Source organism: Cibotium barometz, chromosome 3 (genome assembly GCF_041138505.1).
Source record: "Cibotium barometz isolate CiBa-2024 chromosome 3, ASM4113850v1, whole genome shotgun sequence".
NCBI classification, from domain to species: domain Eukaryota; kingdom Viridiplantae; phylum Streptophyta; class Polypodiopsida; order Cyatheales; family Cibotiaceae; genus Cibotium; species Cibotium barometz.
The window spans coordinates 46,908,466-46,922,144 of NC_141048.1; the positions used below are offsets into that span (position 1 = coordinate 46,908,466).

The window sequence follows — 13,679 nt, forward strand, 5'->3', positions numbered from 1 at the left end:
AGAGATCTCCATTGGTGGACATGCCTGGGATAGCCTCTCCAAAGCTGAAATCTGCTGTCCACAAAGAGGAGCCTTCCATTACATCCCGACGTGATTCTACCTTATATGGGAGGCATAGCCATGCCTATGAAGGTAACATTACTTCTAGAGATGATCGTTACAAGCCTCATTCTTCATCATTGCAGGTTTCTCATGGGCTTAGAGAGCACCGACATCCCCGTACTACTACTTTACCTGTTGAACTCTCCCATGAAGAGCAATTTCTTCATGCTCCCATCTCCACATCCTCTCCGGATCATGCTTATGCTGCAAGAGAAAGTGGTGGGGCTACACACATGCATGCAGGTACAGCACATGGTTCACGTCCACGTATGCCACCTAAGTATGCAGGAGCATCTATGGATGCCAGGGCTGATCCACATGAACGTGGAATCAAGAGGACGCATGGGGATTATGAGCATCATGTTCATAAGCAAAAGGAATTCAAAGCCGGGGACAAATCCGTCAAGTTCGAGACATATCATGGTGAGTTTGATGCTTCCAAGGTTATGTCATTTGTTTCCCAATTTGACATTGCTTTTAGTGATGAGGATTTTTCAGAAAAGTCCAAGGTGAGGCATGCCAGCATGTTCTTGAAGGGCACGGCCGCTCATTGGTGGCTTGCCGAAAAGCTCTCAGGCACTCCCGTGGACACTTGGGCTGAATTCAAAACTAGATTCTATGTCCAATTCTTACCCCCTAATGCCAAGAAGAACATCCGCAAGAAGTGGGATTGGGTTAAGCAGAATGAAGGTGAGTCAGTTCATGCTTATGTATCCAAGTTTTGGAAAACACTCTTGGAAGTTTCCCCTATTATGCAGGTAAATGATGAGGAACGCAAGAGAAAGTTTGAATCGGGACTCCAACCGGTTTATCAATCGGGCTTGGAGTTGTACCCAAACCACACTCTACAACAGCTCATTTCAGCTGCTTTGGCCACCGAACAATTAGAGCAAAAGCTGAAGCAAAATTATAGAGATGGACATGCTCAAAAGGGGAAGGACAAGGCTGTCCCAAATCTGCATAAGGGTGGACAGCCACCTAAAAGGGACTCCAATGAAGTTAAGGGAGCTCCAAAAGCTGAAAGTACCTCAGAGAAGAAGCGTCCCAACAAAAGGCCTAACTATGGACTTACTCCGGAACAAAGGGTGCAATATATACGTGACGGTAAGTGCTTTTCTTGTGGTAGTAAAGATCACATGGTCCGGCAATGCCCAAAGAAAGCAGGCAAAGAGGATGCAAAGGAAACCAAGGTTAATGTGCATATGGTGCCCGATGTACAAGGGGGGACAGCCCATGATGCTTTGGATAGGATGGTATGCAAGGCATGGGGACAGCTCAAAGATCAACCCGCATTATTTATGTTTGATGATTGTGCCACGGACAACTTCATATCATTGGAAATGGCTACAGCATTGGGCATTAGTGTGGATGACATGGGACCGGAGATTGAGGCCGGAAGTGCATTTGTTGGCAAGAAAGTCAAGGTCACACCCCTTATTGGCAAGCTTCACATGCATATTCAGGGATATTTGGACCATGAGAACTTCCTCATTGCACCATTAAATGGGTGTGATGTATTGCTTGGAAAGCCTTGGCACTCCTGTCTTGATCCTCACAAGGCTTACAAGACCAACCGGATCACATTTATGCATAGGGGCAAAGAGCATGTTATTGATGCCGGTGTGGAAGGGAATTCTATCCCTATTGTATCCCACATTCAAATAAATAAAGCCATGAGAAAGGGTCTTTGCTCGTACATGATTTTTGTTTGTGATAGAGTAGACCATGTTGATCATTCTCTTGATTCTCTCACATGTGATAGGCTGGAATTTTTGAAACAATATGCAGATTGCTTTATAGATTCACTTCCAGGGGAGCTACCACCACCACGGCCGGAGGATCATCGTATAGACCTTGTGCCTGGCAGTTCTCCACCAAATAGGCCGGCATACCGTGTGAGTGCATCACAGCAGGAGGAGATCATGAAGCAAGTCAATGAGCTCATGCAAAAAGGTTTGATCCGCCCTAGCTCTTCACTGTATTGCTCTCCCGTACTTCTAGTGCAGAAGAAGGATCTCTCTTATCGTATGTGTGTGGATTATCGGGCTCTAAATAAACTAACCATCAAGAATAGGTTTCCTATTCCTCGTATTGATGATATTTTGGATAGATTGGATGGCTCGGCATATTTCAGCCGAATTGATTTGAAGAGTGGATATCATCAAGTACGGGTAGTACCAGAGGATGTGCATAAGACCGCTTTCAGGACAGCATTTGGTTTGTACGAGTATCTTGTTATGCCTTTCGGTCTTACAAATGCTCCTGCCACTTTTAACCGTATGATGGACAGGATTTTTAGAGATCATCGATCGTTCACTGGAGTTTTCTTCGATGACATCTTGGTTTATTCCAAGAGTGAAGAAGAGCACAGAAAGCATTTGGCCATAGTCTTTGAAGAACTCCGAAAGCATAGACTTCACATCAATGCTAAGAAGAGTTCACACAAACTAAGCTCTCAGAAAAGCATATGCGGATGGCAAATTTCCTCTCTATGTTTCATTTTCAGATTGTGCATACATCGGGAAAGAAGAATGTGGTGGCCGATGCATTGTCTCGAAGGCCGTATGTAACTTCTATCTCAATTGCCTCTCATGGAGACTTGTCGTCTATGCAAAATAAGTACCATATAGATGCTGATTTTTCAGATTTATGGGTTGATTTGGTGGCTGGTCATACTCATGCATCATATGTGATCAAAGATGGGTATCTCCTTAAAGATAATTGCCTTTGTGTGCTCACAGATTTGAGGCAAAAAGTGTTGGAAGAATGCCATGCTCCACCGTATGCAGGACATAAAGGTATTCTACCTACTACTCATATGGTTGAACGCTACTTCTTTTGGCCAGGGATGAGGAAGGACATTGAGGCTTATGTACGTGCTTGCCTCATTTGCCAAAAGGTCAAGTTTGATCGTCAGAAGTCTCCTGGATTGCTTCTACCATTGCCTATTCCCTCGCAGCCATGGGAGAGTATAGCTATGGATTTCATCATGGATTTGCCTCGCACTCAGCAAGGTAATGATGCTATATGGACTATCGTTGACCGGTTTAGCAAGCAAGCTCATTTCTTGCCGGTCAAGAAAACGATCAAGGCAGATCATATGGCAAAAGTTTTCTTATCACAGGTATTCAAGCATCATGGTATGCCTAAATCTATTGTGGGTGACCGTGATCCTCGAACTACCAGTCTCTTCTGGAGAGCACTTTTTGACAATATGGGCACAAAGCTGAATTTTTCATCCGCTTTTCATCCTCAAACCGATGGTCAAAGTGAAGCAGCAAATTCAGCCGTATTGGACCTTCTCAAATGCTATGTAGCTGATCAAAAGACTTTGTTGGAAAAGTATTTGCCACTTGTGGAGTTTGCATACAATAACACGGTGCATGCTTCTACTGGGAAGGCTCCCTTTGAGATAGTTTATGGCAAAGTGGTATTGCCTCCCATCCTACGTACTAAGGATGAGATTTTTGCTGCTGATGACTTTGTCAGGGACTTGGATGTTGCCTTTGCACAGGTACGGACAGCCATAGCCCGTTCTCAAGAGAAGCATAAGAAGGCTGCAGACAAGCATAGAAAGCATTTGGATGTCAAGGTAAATGATTGGGTATTGCTGAAATTCGAAAAAGCTAGACTCCGTAAGAGATCTGGTAAGGAGGGGATGTTTCCCAAGCTCTCATCCAGGTATTATGGGCCTTTCAAGGTCATTGAGCAGATCAATGAAGTTGCTTTTCCTTTAGCATTGCCATCCCATTGGAAGATACATAATGCTTTCCATGTTAGCCTCTTACGAAAGTATGTGGGTCCGGAACCAAGTCTTCCTATCATTGAGGATCCACCAGAAGTGGATGAGTTGGAAGAGATTTTGCAACCAGAGCAGATTGTGTTTCATAAAGAGCGTAAGCTATCTGCAGGCAAGCTTGTAAGACGCTATTTGGTGAAGTTCAAGAACTATCTCCCCATTGATGCTAAGTGGGTTGATGAGGACTACTTCAAAGATTATCCGCAGCTTCTCCATGACTATTTGGAAGCTTTTCAGTTGCGGACAACTGTTTAGAAGACGGGGAGATGTCACCATTGAGCTATCTAATGGTCCTCTTATCTTCTTGTGTGAGCTTTGGGCTCTGGATGAGCATACTCCGTAGTGGTGCTCCATCGCTAGGACTGGCACGGCGTGATTCGTAGTGCCAGGGACGGGTGGATTGCACACGGTGTATGTTTCTGGATTACCACCGCTAGGACTGGCACGGCGTGATTCGTAGTGCCAGGGACGGGTGGATTGTACACTGTGTGTGTACCTGGAATTGACTTTCCGGTGGGCCTGTTTGTGCCCGGAAATGTCAAGTATTGTGCAAGTACATGAACGGAGATTATCCTTTAACAATGTTGCATTGTGCACTCATGTTTGCCTGCCTTTGAAATGTTTTCGCGTGAACTGGTTTCGTTTGCATGCTTGACATGTGTGTCTAGCTCAGGGGTCGGGGACGCCCTCCCGTGAGCCGTGGAATGCCTTGTCTTCTGACAGGTTTTGTGGCGTGTGAACAGGTGGGAAATCCTTATTTTAATAAGAGTTTTAAGTTATAAGTCTTATAACTTACAGGTTTCATACTTCATTAAAAGTAGGTGGACACTTTATAAGTGTGGGCACCTTCTTTTGGCCTGGGCACCCTTTTATAGCATGTGGGGTGGGGGTTGGCCACCTACCCCACCTACCACACCCAATCCTTTGCATGGGAGGAAGGCGCCTCACTTCCAGCCCTCTCCCTTGCATTTTGGAAGAAGAAAAACACAACTGCTTGCTGGGATTTAGAGAAAACAGGCTGGAGCACTCATTATTTGCTGATTCTGGTCGTACAGCAGGTACAGCAGGTACAGCAGCAGGTATAGCAGGTACAGCAGGTACAGTACCATCATTATTTGCTGATTCTGGTCGTACAACAGGTACAGCAAGTACAGTACCATCATTATTTGCTGATTCTGGTCGTACAGCAAGTACAGTACCATCATTATTTGCTGATTCTGGTCGTACAGCAGGTACAGTACCATCATTATTTGCTGATTCTGGTCGTACAGCAAGTACAACAGGTACAACAGCAGGTACAGCAGGTGCAATACCATCATTATTTGCTGATTCTGGTCGTACAGCAGGTACAGCAGGTCAAACCAGTGGGGTTATCCGCGTGGATTTAGGACATACGCATTTCCTACAAGTGGCCCAGGTTGTTTCACTCTTCCTACTGGCTGTACGGTGGCTCCAGAAGATTTTCATCGCGAAGAATGAGGAATTCTCCTGCTCTCCTATGTCTGGACTCCTCTTCCATTCACCGAGTCAACTCCGTGAGGGTGCCCCATCGCTAGGACTGGCACGGCGTGATCCGTAGTGCCAGGGACGGGTGGATTGCACGCAGAGTGTGACTCTGGAAGGTGCTATGGACGGGGCAGCCCTTGGTGACTGCAGACTCGGCATCAACAAACATGTTTGGGTTTGATACTTTGTTTTTTTTCATCGTGCATTGCTTATTGGAAATCTGGCCTTGGGCCCGTGTACTTGCAACAAATTCTCCCAAGTAATAATAACAATCCTTGGGGGGGGGCCGGCCGTTCCGGCCTCAGTGTGGTGTCATCTATCTATGCTCAGAGTTATTAATTACTTTTTATTGCTACTTTGTCTTGTGCTATTGTCTTTTAAGAGTGTATATTAAAGTGCTAACTGGAGAAGTGAGTCCAGGAAGGGGTGACCCCTGCTTGGGTCTCGTTTCAGCTTGTCCAAAAGCAATGATAGCTCCATCAACATGATAAGTAGGAGGGGATGTAATACTCTTAGCTTACCTTTTTAATGGGCACTAAGCATGTTGTGGGCCCTTGTCCCAAGGACAATCCACCAGGCACCATCTAGGAATAGGAGTCCCGTCAGTGATAGGTGGTCATATGTAAACCACTTGCAAGCTATAATGATAAACAAGGGTTCCATGCATTTATTAGACCCATGGTTGTAACAGATGGCCATGGGAGTTTGATGAGAGCATGGGCAAGGTTATCGGCAACCTTTGGGCACCCATTGGATGCCCGTTGAGAAAGGCAAAAAGGGGGCAGTGTCCATTGGATAAGAGGCGCCCAAGCAAACGCTATGTGCAGAGGTCGTACCCCTCATCCTGGGCAGCCAAGTCATCATCTAGAAGAGGGCCTTTCTCTGTGGGAATACCCAAAATCAGGTCAGTCTCAGTTGGGAGAGCATTTGACCTCTTTTATTCTACTCATTCACTTGCAGCAATCAAAGCAAATAAACTCCAGCAATGAACACATCACTAACCATGATTAAGAATACTTCCGCTATGCCACATGTAACACCAAAGCTAGGTTTTTATGTCAAATAGAGCTTGGGATGAGAAGCTACAAGTGAAGAAAATATCTCTAGCTTGGAAGTGAACCTCAGCAACCCTGGGACCTTGATATAGAAGTGCAACTGGTAAAGTTTGGTCACAATTGGACTCTTGTTGAGCAGAAAGAGACGTTTTAGTTTTGCAGCAGTGTCATCTTGGGCAGCTTATAACAGGAAAGAGTTTTACTTTAAACTTTGGTGGTTAAGTTCCTTGTACTATTGCTGATCTTCCCACAAAATTTCAGCTCTGATATAACAAAAGCTACAATCTATCAAAATTGGGCATCTCAAACAAGTTTTCTACAAACTGAGCCTTCTCTACTCCACTTCATAAGTCTCCTTCTGTGACGCTGGACATGGCATGGACTGCCAAGAATTAAGTCTCTTCAAGCTATTTTAATGTTGCTCAGCTACGGCATTTCCTTGATTCTTTCTTGAATAGTGATCCTTATAATAGTTGTAAAAAACAACACCAATCACACATTATCTACATCCTTTTTCCCTAAAACCAGTCAACACAGAGTATGCAAGGTATACCATGACCACCTAGTCAGAGAGGCTCACCCACCACAGACGTGACTTGAGACATCTAGGAGACTGAGAACATCCAAGTGACTGAGGATCTACAAAGATACATAGCAAACTTCTGGCCCTCATAGAGGGCACATTGAACACAGCCATGCTTTCAGCTGGAACTGGATCGCACATGTTTAAGGGACAAGTACATGGATGGCCTTGAACAGAGATCCTTACAATAGTTTTAAATGACACCAATCACACATCATCTACGTCCTTTTTCCCCAAGACCAGTCGACACAGAGTATGCAAGGTAAACCACGACAACCTAGTCAGAGCCTGAATGGGAGGCTCACCCACCATGGACATGACTTGAGACATCTAGGAGATGGCGAACATCCAAGTCACTGAGGGTCTATAGAGGTACATAGCAAACTTCTGGCCCTCATAGAGCACACACAATGAACACAGCCATGCTTTCAGCTGGACCTGGATCACACATGTTTAAGGGACAAGTACATGAATGGCCTTGAAGGATAACATCATATAACTCCTATGAGATTCTTGTTTTCCGACAGAAAGCAACTCCCCAGCCATGAAAGTAACTTCAACAGGTGAAAGATGTTGAAACCTTAGCAGTGGGGTGAATTTTTGCAGATGGATGAACAAAAACATCTCCAACAAAAGTTGCAGTTTTGATGCCATCCCCCTTTGCCAAAAGCTCAGGTGCAGTTTGCCGATACTGTGCAAGGTACAACGATGAGCACCTCAAAGACATTCTGAATTCAAAAAAGGTTTACAATATCAGTAAATTCATGCAGGCACTATAGCAACACTTTCAGTATGGGGAAAAAAAACGACTAGATAGCTTAAAACCAACTCAAAAATGGGTATCACCCGGGTGTTTTGATCTGCTCCCAGAAGTCTCCTGTCTCAAAGGTGTAAAGCATTTTCTTGCCTGCCAAAGGAGTAAGAATGTCTTGGTCCAGCCTTACAAAGTCGGTTTGCACTGACCTGCCCAACAAAGAATGATAGATAACTTAGATGTCCCTACTTTTTTCCCCTTACATCTTGCAGCTCCTCACATCTAATGTAAAAGACATTAAAGAACTCAATGAATGAAAAAAAACTATTTTACAACCAAGACGAGATCTAAGAAATATGGCTGGTGTTCATATTTTTGCTCCCGTATAGTACTAAGTAATTAATAAAATGACCTTGTTTGCAATGTAAACATATGCTAGAGGTCATTCCTCTGCCCGAGCACATGCACGCGTGTGTGTGTGAGAAAGAGAGAGAGAGAAAGAAAGTTATATTAAACGTCTTCAAAAGACCCAGTGGGTCTTTGAGACCGAAAGTGATACAATACTGTCCATGTAATCTCATCATGGTACAAAAGAAAATAAAGACTGGAGCTAGGAATGTCAAATCTGAGCCGTAGGATACAAAGTGGGACCATCATCATCATACAACCTATGGAGCTAACACCCCAGTAGGAGGAGGGGGGCATCAAGGATATCAAACATGGGGTTAGCCTGTAGAAGGCTCTGCAGATCCGCCGGGCGTGGGAAGGTGGCTCTGTGCCGCTCCAAGATCTCAAGCTGGGCTGATGTCTGTGTTGTTGGCCAGGTCCAGGGAATTTGGGATGTCGGGCTCATTGTAGTGTTGTGGCCCAGTCTAGAGTCACACTAGAGTGGGGTCAAGTGGGGTGTCGGGCACTCGAGAATGTGTGGCTCGATGAGGTCGTGGGTGTGTCATCCATGGCTGGTGTGGTGTCCTCTCGTGGTCAGAAGAACTGAGTGATGGTTGCGTGGGGCCGGGGTGGATGTCTCCCACGGGGTCTCGACTCCCTAATCAATGAGTCTCTGTGGTGGTGAAGCTCTAGTAGGAAGAGGCCTAGGCACCACTGATCAAGGTAATCCATGATCCTGAAGAGACTATGGAACCTCCCTCGAATCTCATAATATACAGTGCACTTGCATATGAAGTGCTCCTCTAACTCGACCTCCCGTTGGCACATAGTGCATATCCTCTCCTCATGAGGTATCTGCATGGCTCTCCCTGTCTCTATATCCTCAGGCAGTGCGATGACACCCGCAACTGACCCATTGCAATCCGCATGGCATGTGACATGTATATGTCAAGATATCTGACCTCAGTATGAAACCAGCCTCTGTAAGCCTCATGAAAGTATCCATGTAGTACTGTTGTTTGTGTAAGAGTGGCTCATGTGTCGTGATCCAAGTATCCTATATGTATAGTCCCAATAAATCATATATGATCACCTGGTTTCCTGTCATCCTGAGAGAGCCTAATGAATGGGGAGTCCAGGTCATACTAGAGTGGGGGGAGGCGATCCATCTTGAGTTCCTGCCTCGTAAACTAGGTGCATACTCAGCTATACCATGACTCATGCCCATCTGCTACTAACTGCTGGAAGGACTGTAGGGCGAGCCTTGGGAGTCTCCAGCGAGCCATGGCACTCATCCTCTCAATGTATGTGACTGTCTGGAAGAGTGCCTCTACTACCATGGGTGTTGGAGCAAACTTTGCCAGGATAATATCATGTGGGACTGATGGTTTGTTGCGTATCATACGGGAGAGCATCATGACCTGAGGCCTCTCTATCTTCGGCCATTTGACTGCTGTAAGATCAGGTGCCCAAAAGGGTGCTCCATACATCAATCCCAGGGTGACCAAGGTGTCAAATAGCCACATCTTGGTCCTTGGCTCCTCAAAATGGGCCTGGAAGCACTGTCTCTCCATGAGAACGACATAAGCATACCCTCGCATCAGTCTAGCCTTTGCAACATGGCTCATCGAGAAGACTCGTCCAATAAAAGTGACCCCCAAGTACACATATGAGTGTACAATCTCCATTGAGCTGCCCATGTAGGTGAAACTCAATCGAGATGTGAAAAGAGGGGATGTGTTAAAGACCATAGCCTTGGTTTTCCTAAGGTTTACTGTGAGATCCCGCTGTGCACAACAGTCCTGTAATGTGTCAAGATGCCTCTGGAGAGCCTCTGGAAAATCTGCAATAAGCACAATGTCATCAGCATAAAGTAGTATGGAAACAAGGATGCCTGCTAGTGATACGCCTCCTCCCCCTCCTCTATTAGTGAAGGCCAAAATCTCATAGTCGTCATGATGGAGAGGCCAAAGAGCGTGGGAGACAATGGGCATCCTTGCTTCACTCCAATGGTACTAGAGATCTCCTCTAATAATCCTCCTGGGCATCTCACCCGCCTTATGACCGACTCATATAATGCCATGATCCCCCAGTCATGTCTGATGGTACTCCCAAATCCTGGAGTCTCTTCAGTAGTCTGACTCGAGGCACCGTATCAAATGCTTTGCAGAAATCCACAGAGCAACAATAAACCCGTCGGTGTCATGCTCTGGCCTCTTCTATGATGGCTTGGAGGGTGAAGATGTGATCCAAAGTGGAGAATGACCTGCGGAAGCATGCCTGCCCAAATGCTCTATGCCCATGTCTCTCTGTTAGTATGCTGAGCTCCATCTCAAGTACTAACCCATAAAGTTTGGCCAGTGTGTGGCCAATCATAATAGTCTTGTAATTGTTGGGGTCCATGGGATCTCCGATTTTATGGATGGGTGTGATGATAATGGGCTGTCCAGGTGGTTGGGAAGCCTCCGAAAGAGCCCGGTTGAACACATGGGCCAGGAGGGGTTCCAGAGTCTCCCCCGCATGGGAGATGTGCTCTGCCAAGAGGCCCTCATGGTCTTGTGATCTACCATTTTTGAGTCTCCGGATGGCTCGGGCTACTATGGCGGGTGTGAAGAAGGTGGATGTGATGGTGGTGGGATTTTGGGGGGGGGGGGGGGGGGGGGGGGGGGGGAACTGATCTGGTACTTCGTACAGGGATCATGCATATGTGTGCCATATGGATGGAGATGTGATGGGTGTGGGTCGGCATTTCTCCCGGATTTTCTTCTAGCCCTCGTTAAAGTTCACACCTTTGAGAGATTGGTATAAGTCCTTGTATTGGCCCTTAACATGTGCTCCTTTCTTACAACTGGTTGTGTATTGGTCAATCCTTTGAGCATCTTGCTCTCGGATTTTGCCAGTTGCACCCTTGCATAGGAGGCGCTCACGTGTTGTGCGGCATTCCTCGTCATACCAATTGTTCTGGGGCATGGTGCTGGCAAGGGGTCTGGCAGTGGATTGGCTAACGGATGGAAATGCAGCTATGGAGCAGAGGTGTGTAAGACTGCGGTGAGCTCAGAGACGAGGTTAGCTAGTGTGAGATTGGGGTCTACATATGTTAGATGTCAGTAGAGATGGTTGGAGTAAGTCGAGTCCCCATCATGGTGGAAGTGAAACTGGGTGTAGTGGGAGATGGCTGGTGGTGGTGAGGATGGTCAGGAAAGGCTGAGGCTGAGAGAGAGAGAGAGAGAGAGAAGAAAGAAAGTTCCAATCCATAAAAGGAACATTAAACCAAACAAATAAAAAGATGTCCTAATTCTCATCTCTTATCTCACAACATTTGCATTAGTACAAGATTGTTGGTCAATGGATGTTGGTGGTGAGGCTGTGTGGTTGAGGGGGATGATCTTTTTGGATGAGGGCTTTTCCATCACAAAAAACGGCCCATTTGCCTTCTTAAAGTGCCTCTTGAACTTTAGTAACACATTTTTGCTCTAGTTGTACTAAGGTTAAGCTCATACGCAATCCATACCTTGGTTCCCTTAGTAATTGCCAATTGTTTCCAACTTCTTTAGGTCGGCAGCAGTAGAATATCAATCGGCAGCATTGTGTGAGAGTTGGCAGCATTTATCAGTAATTATGGTGAAGAGTTTGCATTTTGTCATACGTGTCATATTACAGGACAAATCAGCTGGCCGACAGCAATTGAGGCTAGCCGACCAGCATATCAACATCATATATAAGAACGTAGCATATTAGCTCATAAATCATCTCTCTCCATCTTGGAGGTGGATCATGTATAGGCAGTAGAAGTAGTCAATAGCCCTTTTGGGAAGGCCCATGGCCTATGTAACCTTTTTCCATGTATATAATACATTATACTGGAAAACCTGCCTATCTCTCTCTCTCTCTCTTCTCTCATGTGTTTTGCGTTAATGTTCCTACAGGGTGCTTAAGGGCTGTGATTAACCGCATCAAGGCTTCTGCTACGTCACATCCCTTCATTTGGTTTCCTCAATTTTAAGCACGACCACCTTGGGGCAAGATCAATAGTGAAAATACTTAGGATCCTCTGCCAGACCTACTGGGCCTTCGGGCAATCCCAAAGACAATATCGCTGAGATTCCTGGGGATGGCCACATCTCTAACATAATGCTGGTCTACCCCCAATGGCTAACCAAGTGCCAACTCCCAAGCTCCTATGTGCTAGCTACCACATGAAGAGAGTGATCTTCCACCACGGCCGAAAATTACCCCACATCTGCTTCAAGAAATTTGAGAGAAAGTGTGGCGGCCGCCAGCAGGAGACCCTAGGGCTGCCAATGTCCTGCTACTGCTAGAGTGCCCTCAACCTCTGACATCTGAATCCTACGGCCCACCCGTGCAATGTAAGCAAAAAAGTGGGTGCCAAGCGTCTCCTCACTGTCCTCTGGATCATGCCATGTGCACTCTTTCGAGTTCCACCGGAGACTCGTGAGAGGCCAGCCCTCCCAAATCCATAACCACCAGAGTCTCTCTCTAGCCACCTTGGCTGGTGGAGGGTCGATGTGCCACTCATGTACATAAAAACCAATCACCCTCACCCTCTACAAGGTGCATCCCTGATTCCCTTGAAACCCTCTAAGGGGGTCTCCGCTCTCTCCAGTTTGCCATGAAGCCCCAATAGAGAAGAATGGTAAGGGAGAGCTCTCATCCACGCCATGAACTGTTAGGGGTATATGGTGCCTGGTGAACACTCCCAACCACTGTGGGGGAGGAGGGTCCTATATTGGGGCCAGCCACTCTGAGGGATGGAGGAATTGATGTCAAGGCTACATCTGTCTCTGCCCTGGATCCCACTAAGGCCCCTCTCTTGGCCTCTGGGGGCAGTTGTTTGAATGTAAACCAATCTCCAACTGACCTAGTGAAGCCCATGCTCAAAGCTCCCCATGATATGTGCAGGCGAGCCCTGAGCATGTGACCACTAGGCAAACGGACCATGGGGTTCCTAATCAGAGGATGTCAAAGATGCTCCTTGGAGGCTACTAGAGTTGACTCCTGAAGGGCCGGCCTAAGATGATCCCGAGATTGGCTACAAATCTATCCTCGAATGCTAGGCTAAAGTCACGTGCCCACATCTCTGTGAAAATCCATCTCGTGCTCTGAGGCCAAGGGCCTCCCATGATTGAGGTGCGGGCGAAGATCCTAGCCAGGAGGAAGCCCTTCCAAGGCTCACACCACCTAGAAGAAGACCTCAAACAATCAACTTGCCCAACAGGGCACGGCTCTAAATAGAGGGGTCGATGATGCCTAGGCCCCCTCTGCGTCGCAAGCTAAATGATCACTCTCCAAGCCACCTTGGCTTGGGCAGGTCTCCTATCGCTGCCAGCCATAGAAAGTTCTGGATCAAATGCTGAACCTAACCAATATAGGCTCAAGAGAAAGATCAGCAAAAGGTAATGTACCACATGGTGGCGAGAAGAACCTGGTTCGCCACCACAACCCAGCCAGCTAAGGAAAGCCTGGTAGAACTCC

General features: G+C 46.5%; 1 protein-coding gene across 10 annotated transcripts in view; it reads right to left on the reverse strand.

Annotated features, from left to right (window-relative positions):
- LOC147640153 (uncharacterized) overlaps positions 1 to 13,679 on the reverse strand; it is a 99,388-nt gene that overhangs the window by 19,595 nt on the left and 66,114 nt on the right. For all 10 annotated transcript variants that reach the window (XM_086777918.1, XM_086777904.1, XM_086777910.1 and 7 more), the window contains exons 11-12: positions 7,892 to 8,008; positions 7,626 to 7,773 (exon numbers count right to left, since the gene is read on the reverse strand). In XM_086777918.1, coding sequence (XP_086634044.1) covers positions 7,626 to 7,773; positions 7,892 to 8,008 — 265 coding nt within the window. The remainder of the gene's footprint in view (positions 1 to 7,625; positions 7,774 to 7,891; positions 8,009 to 13,679) is intronic.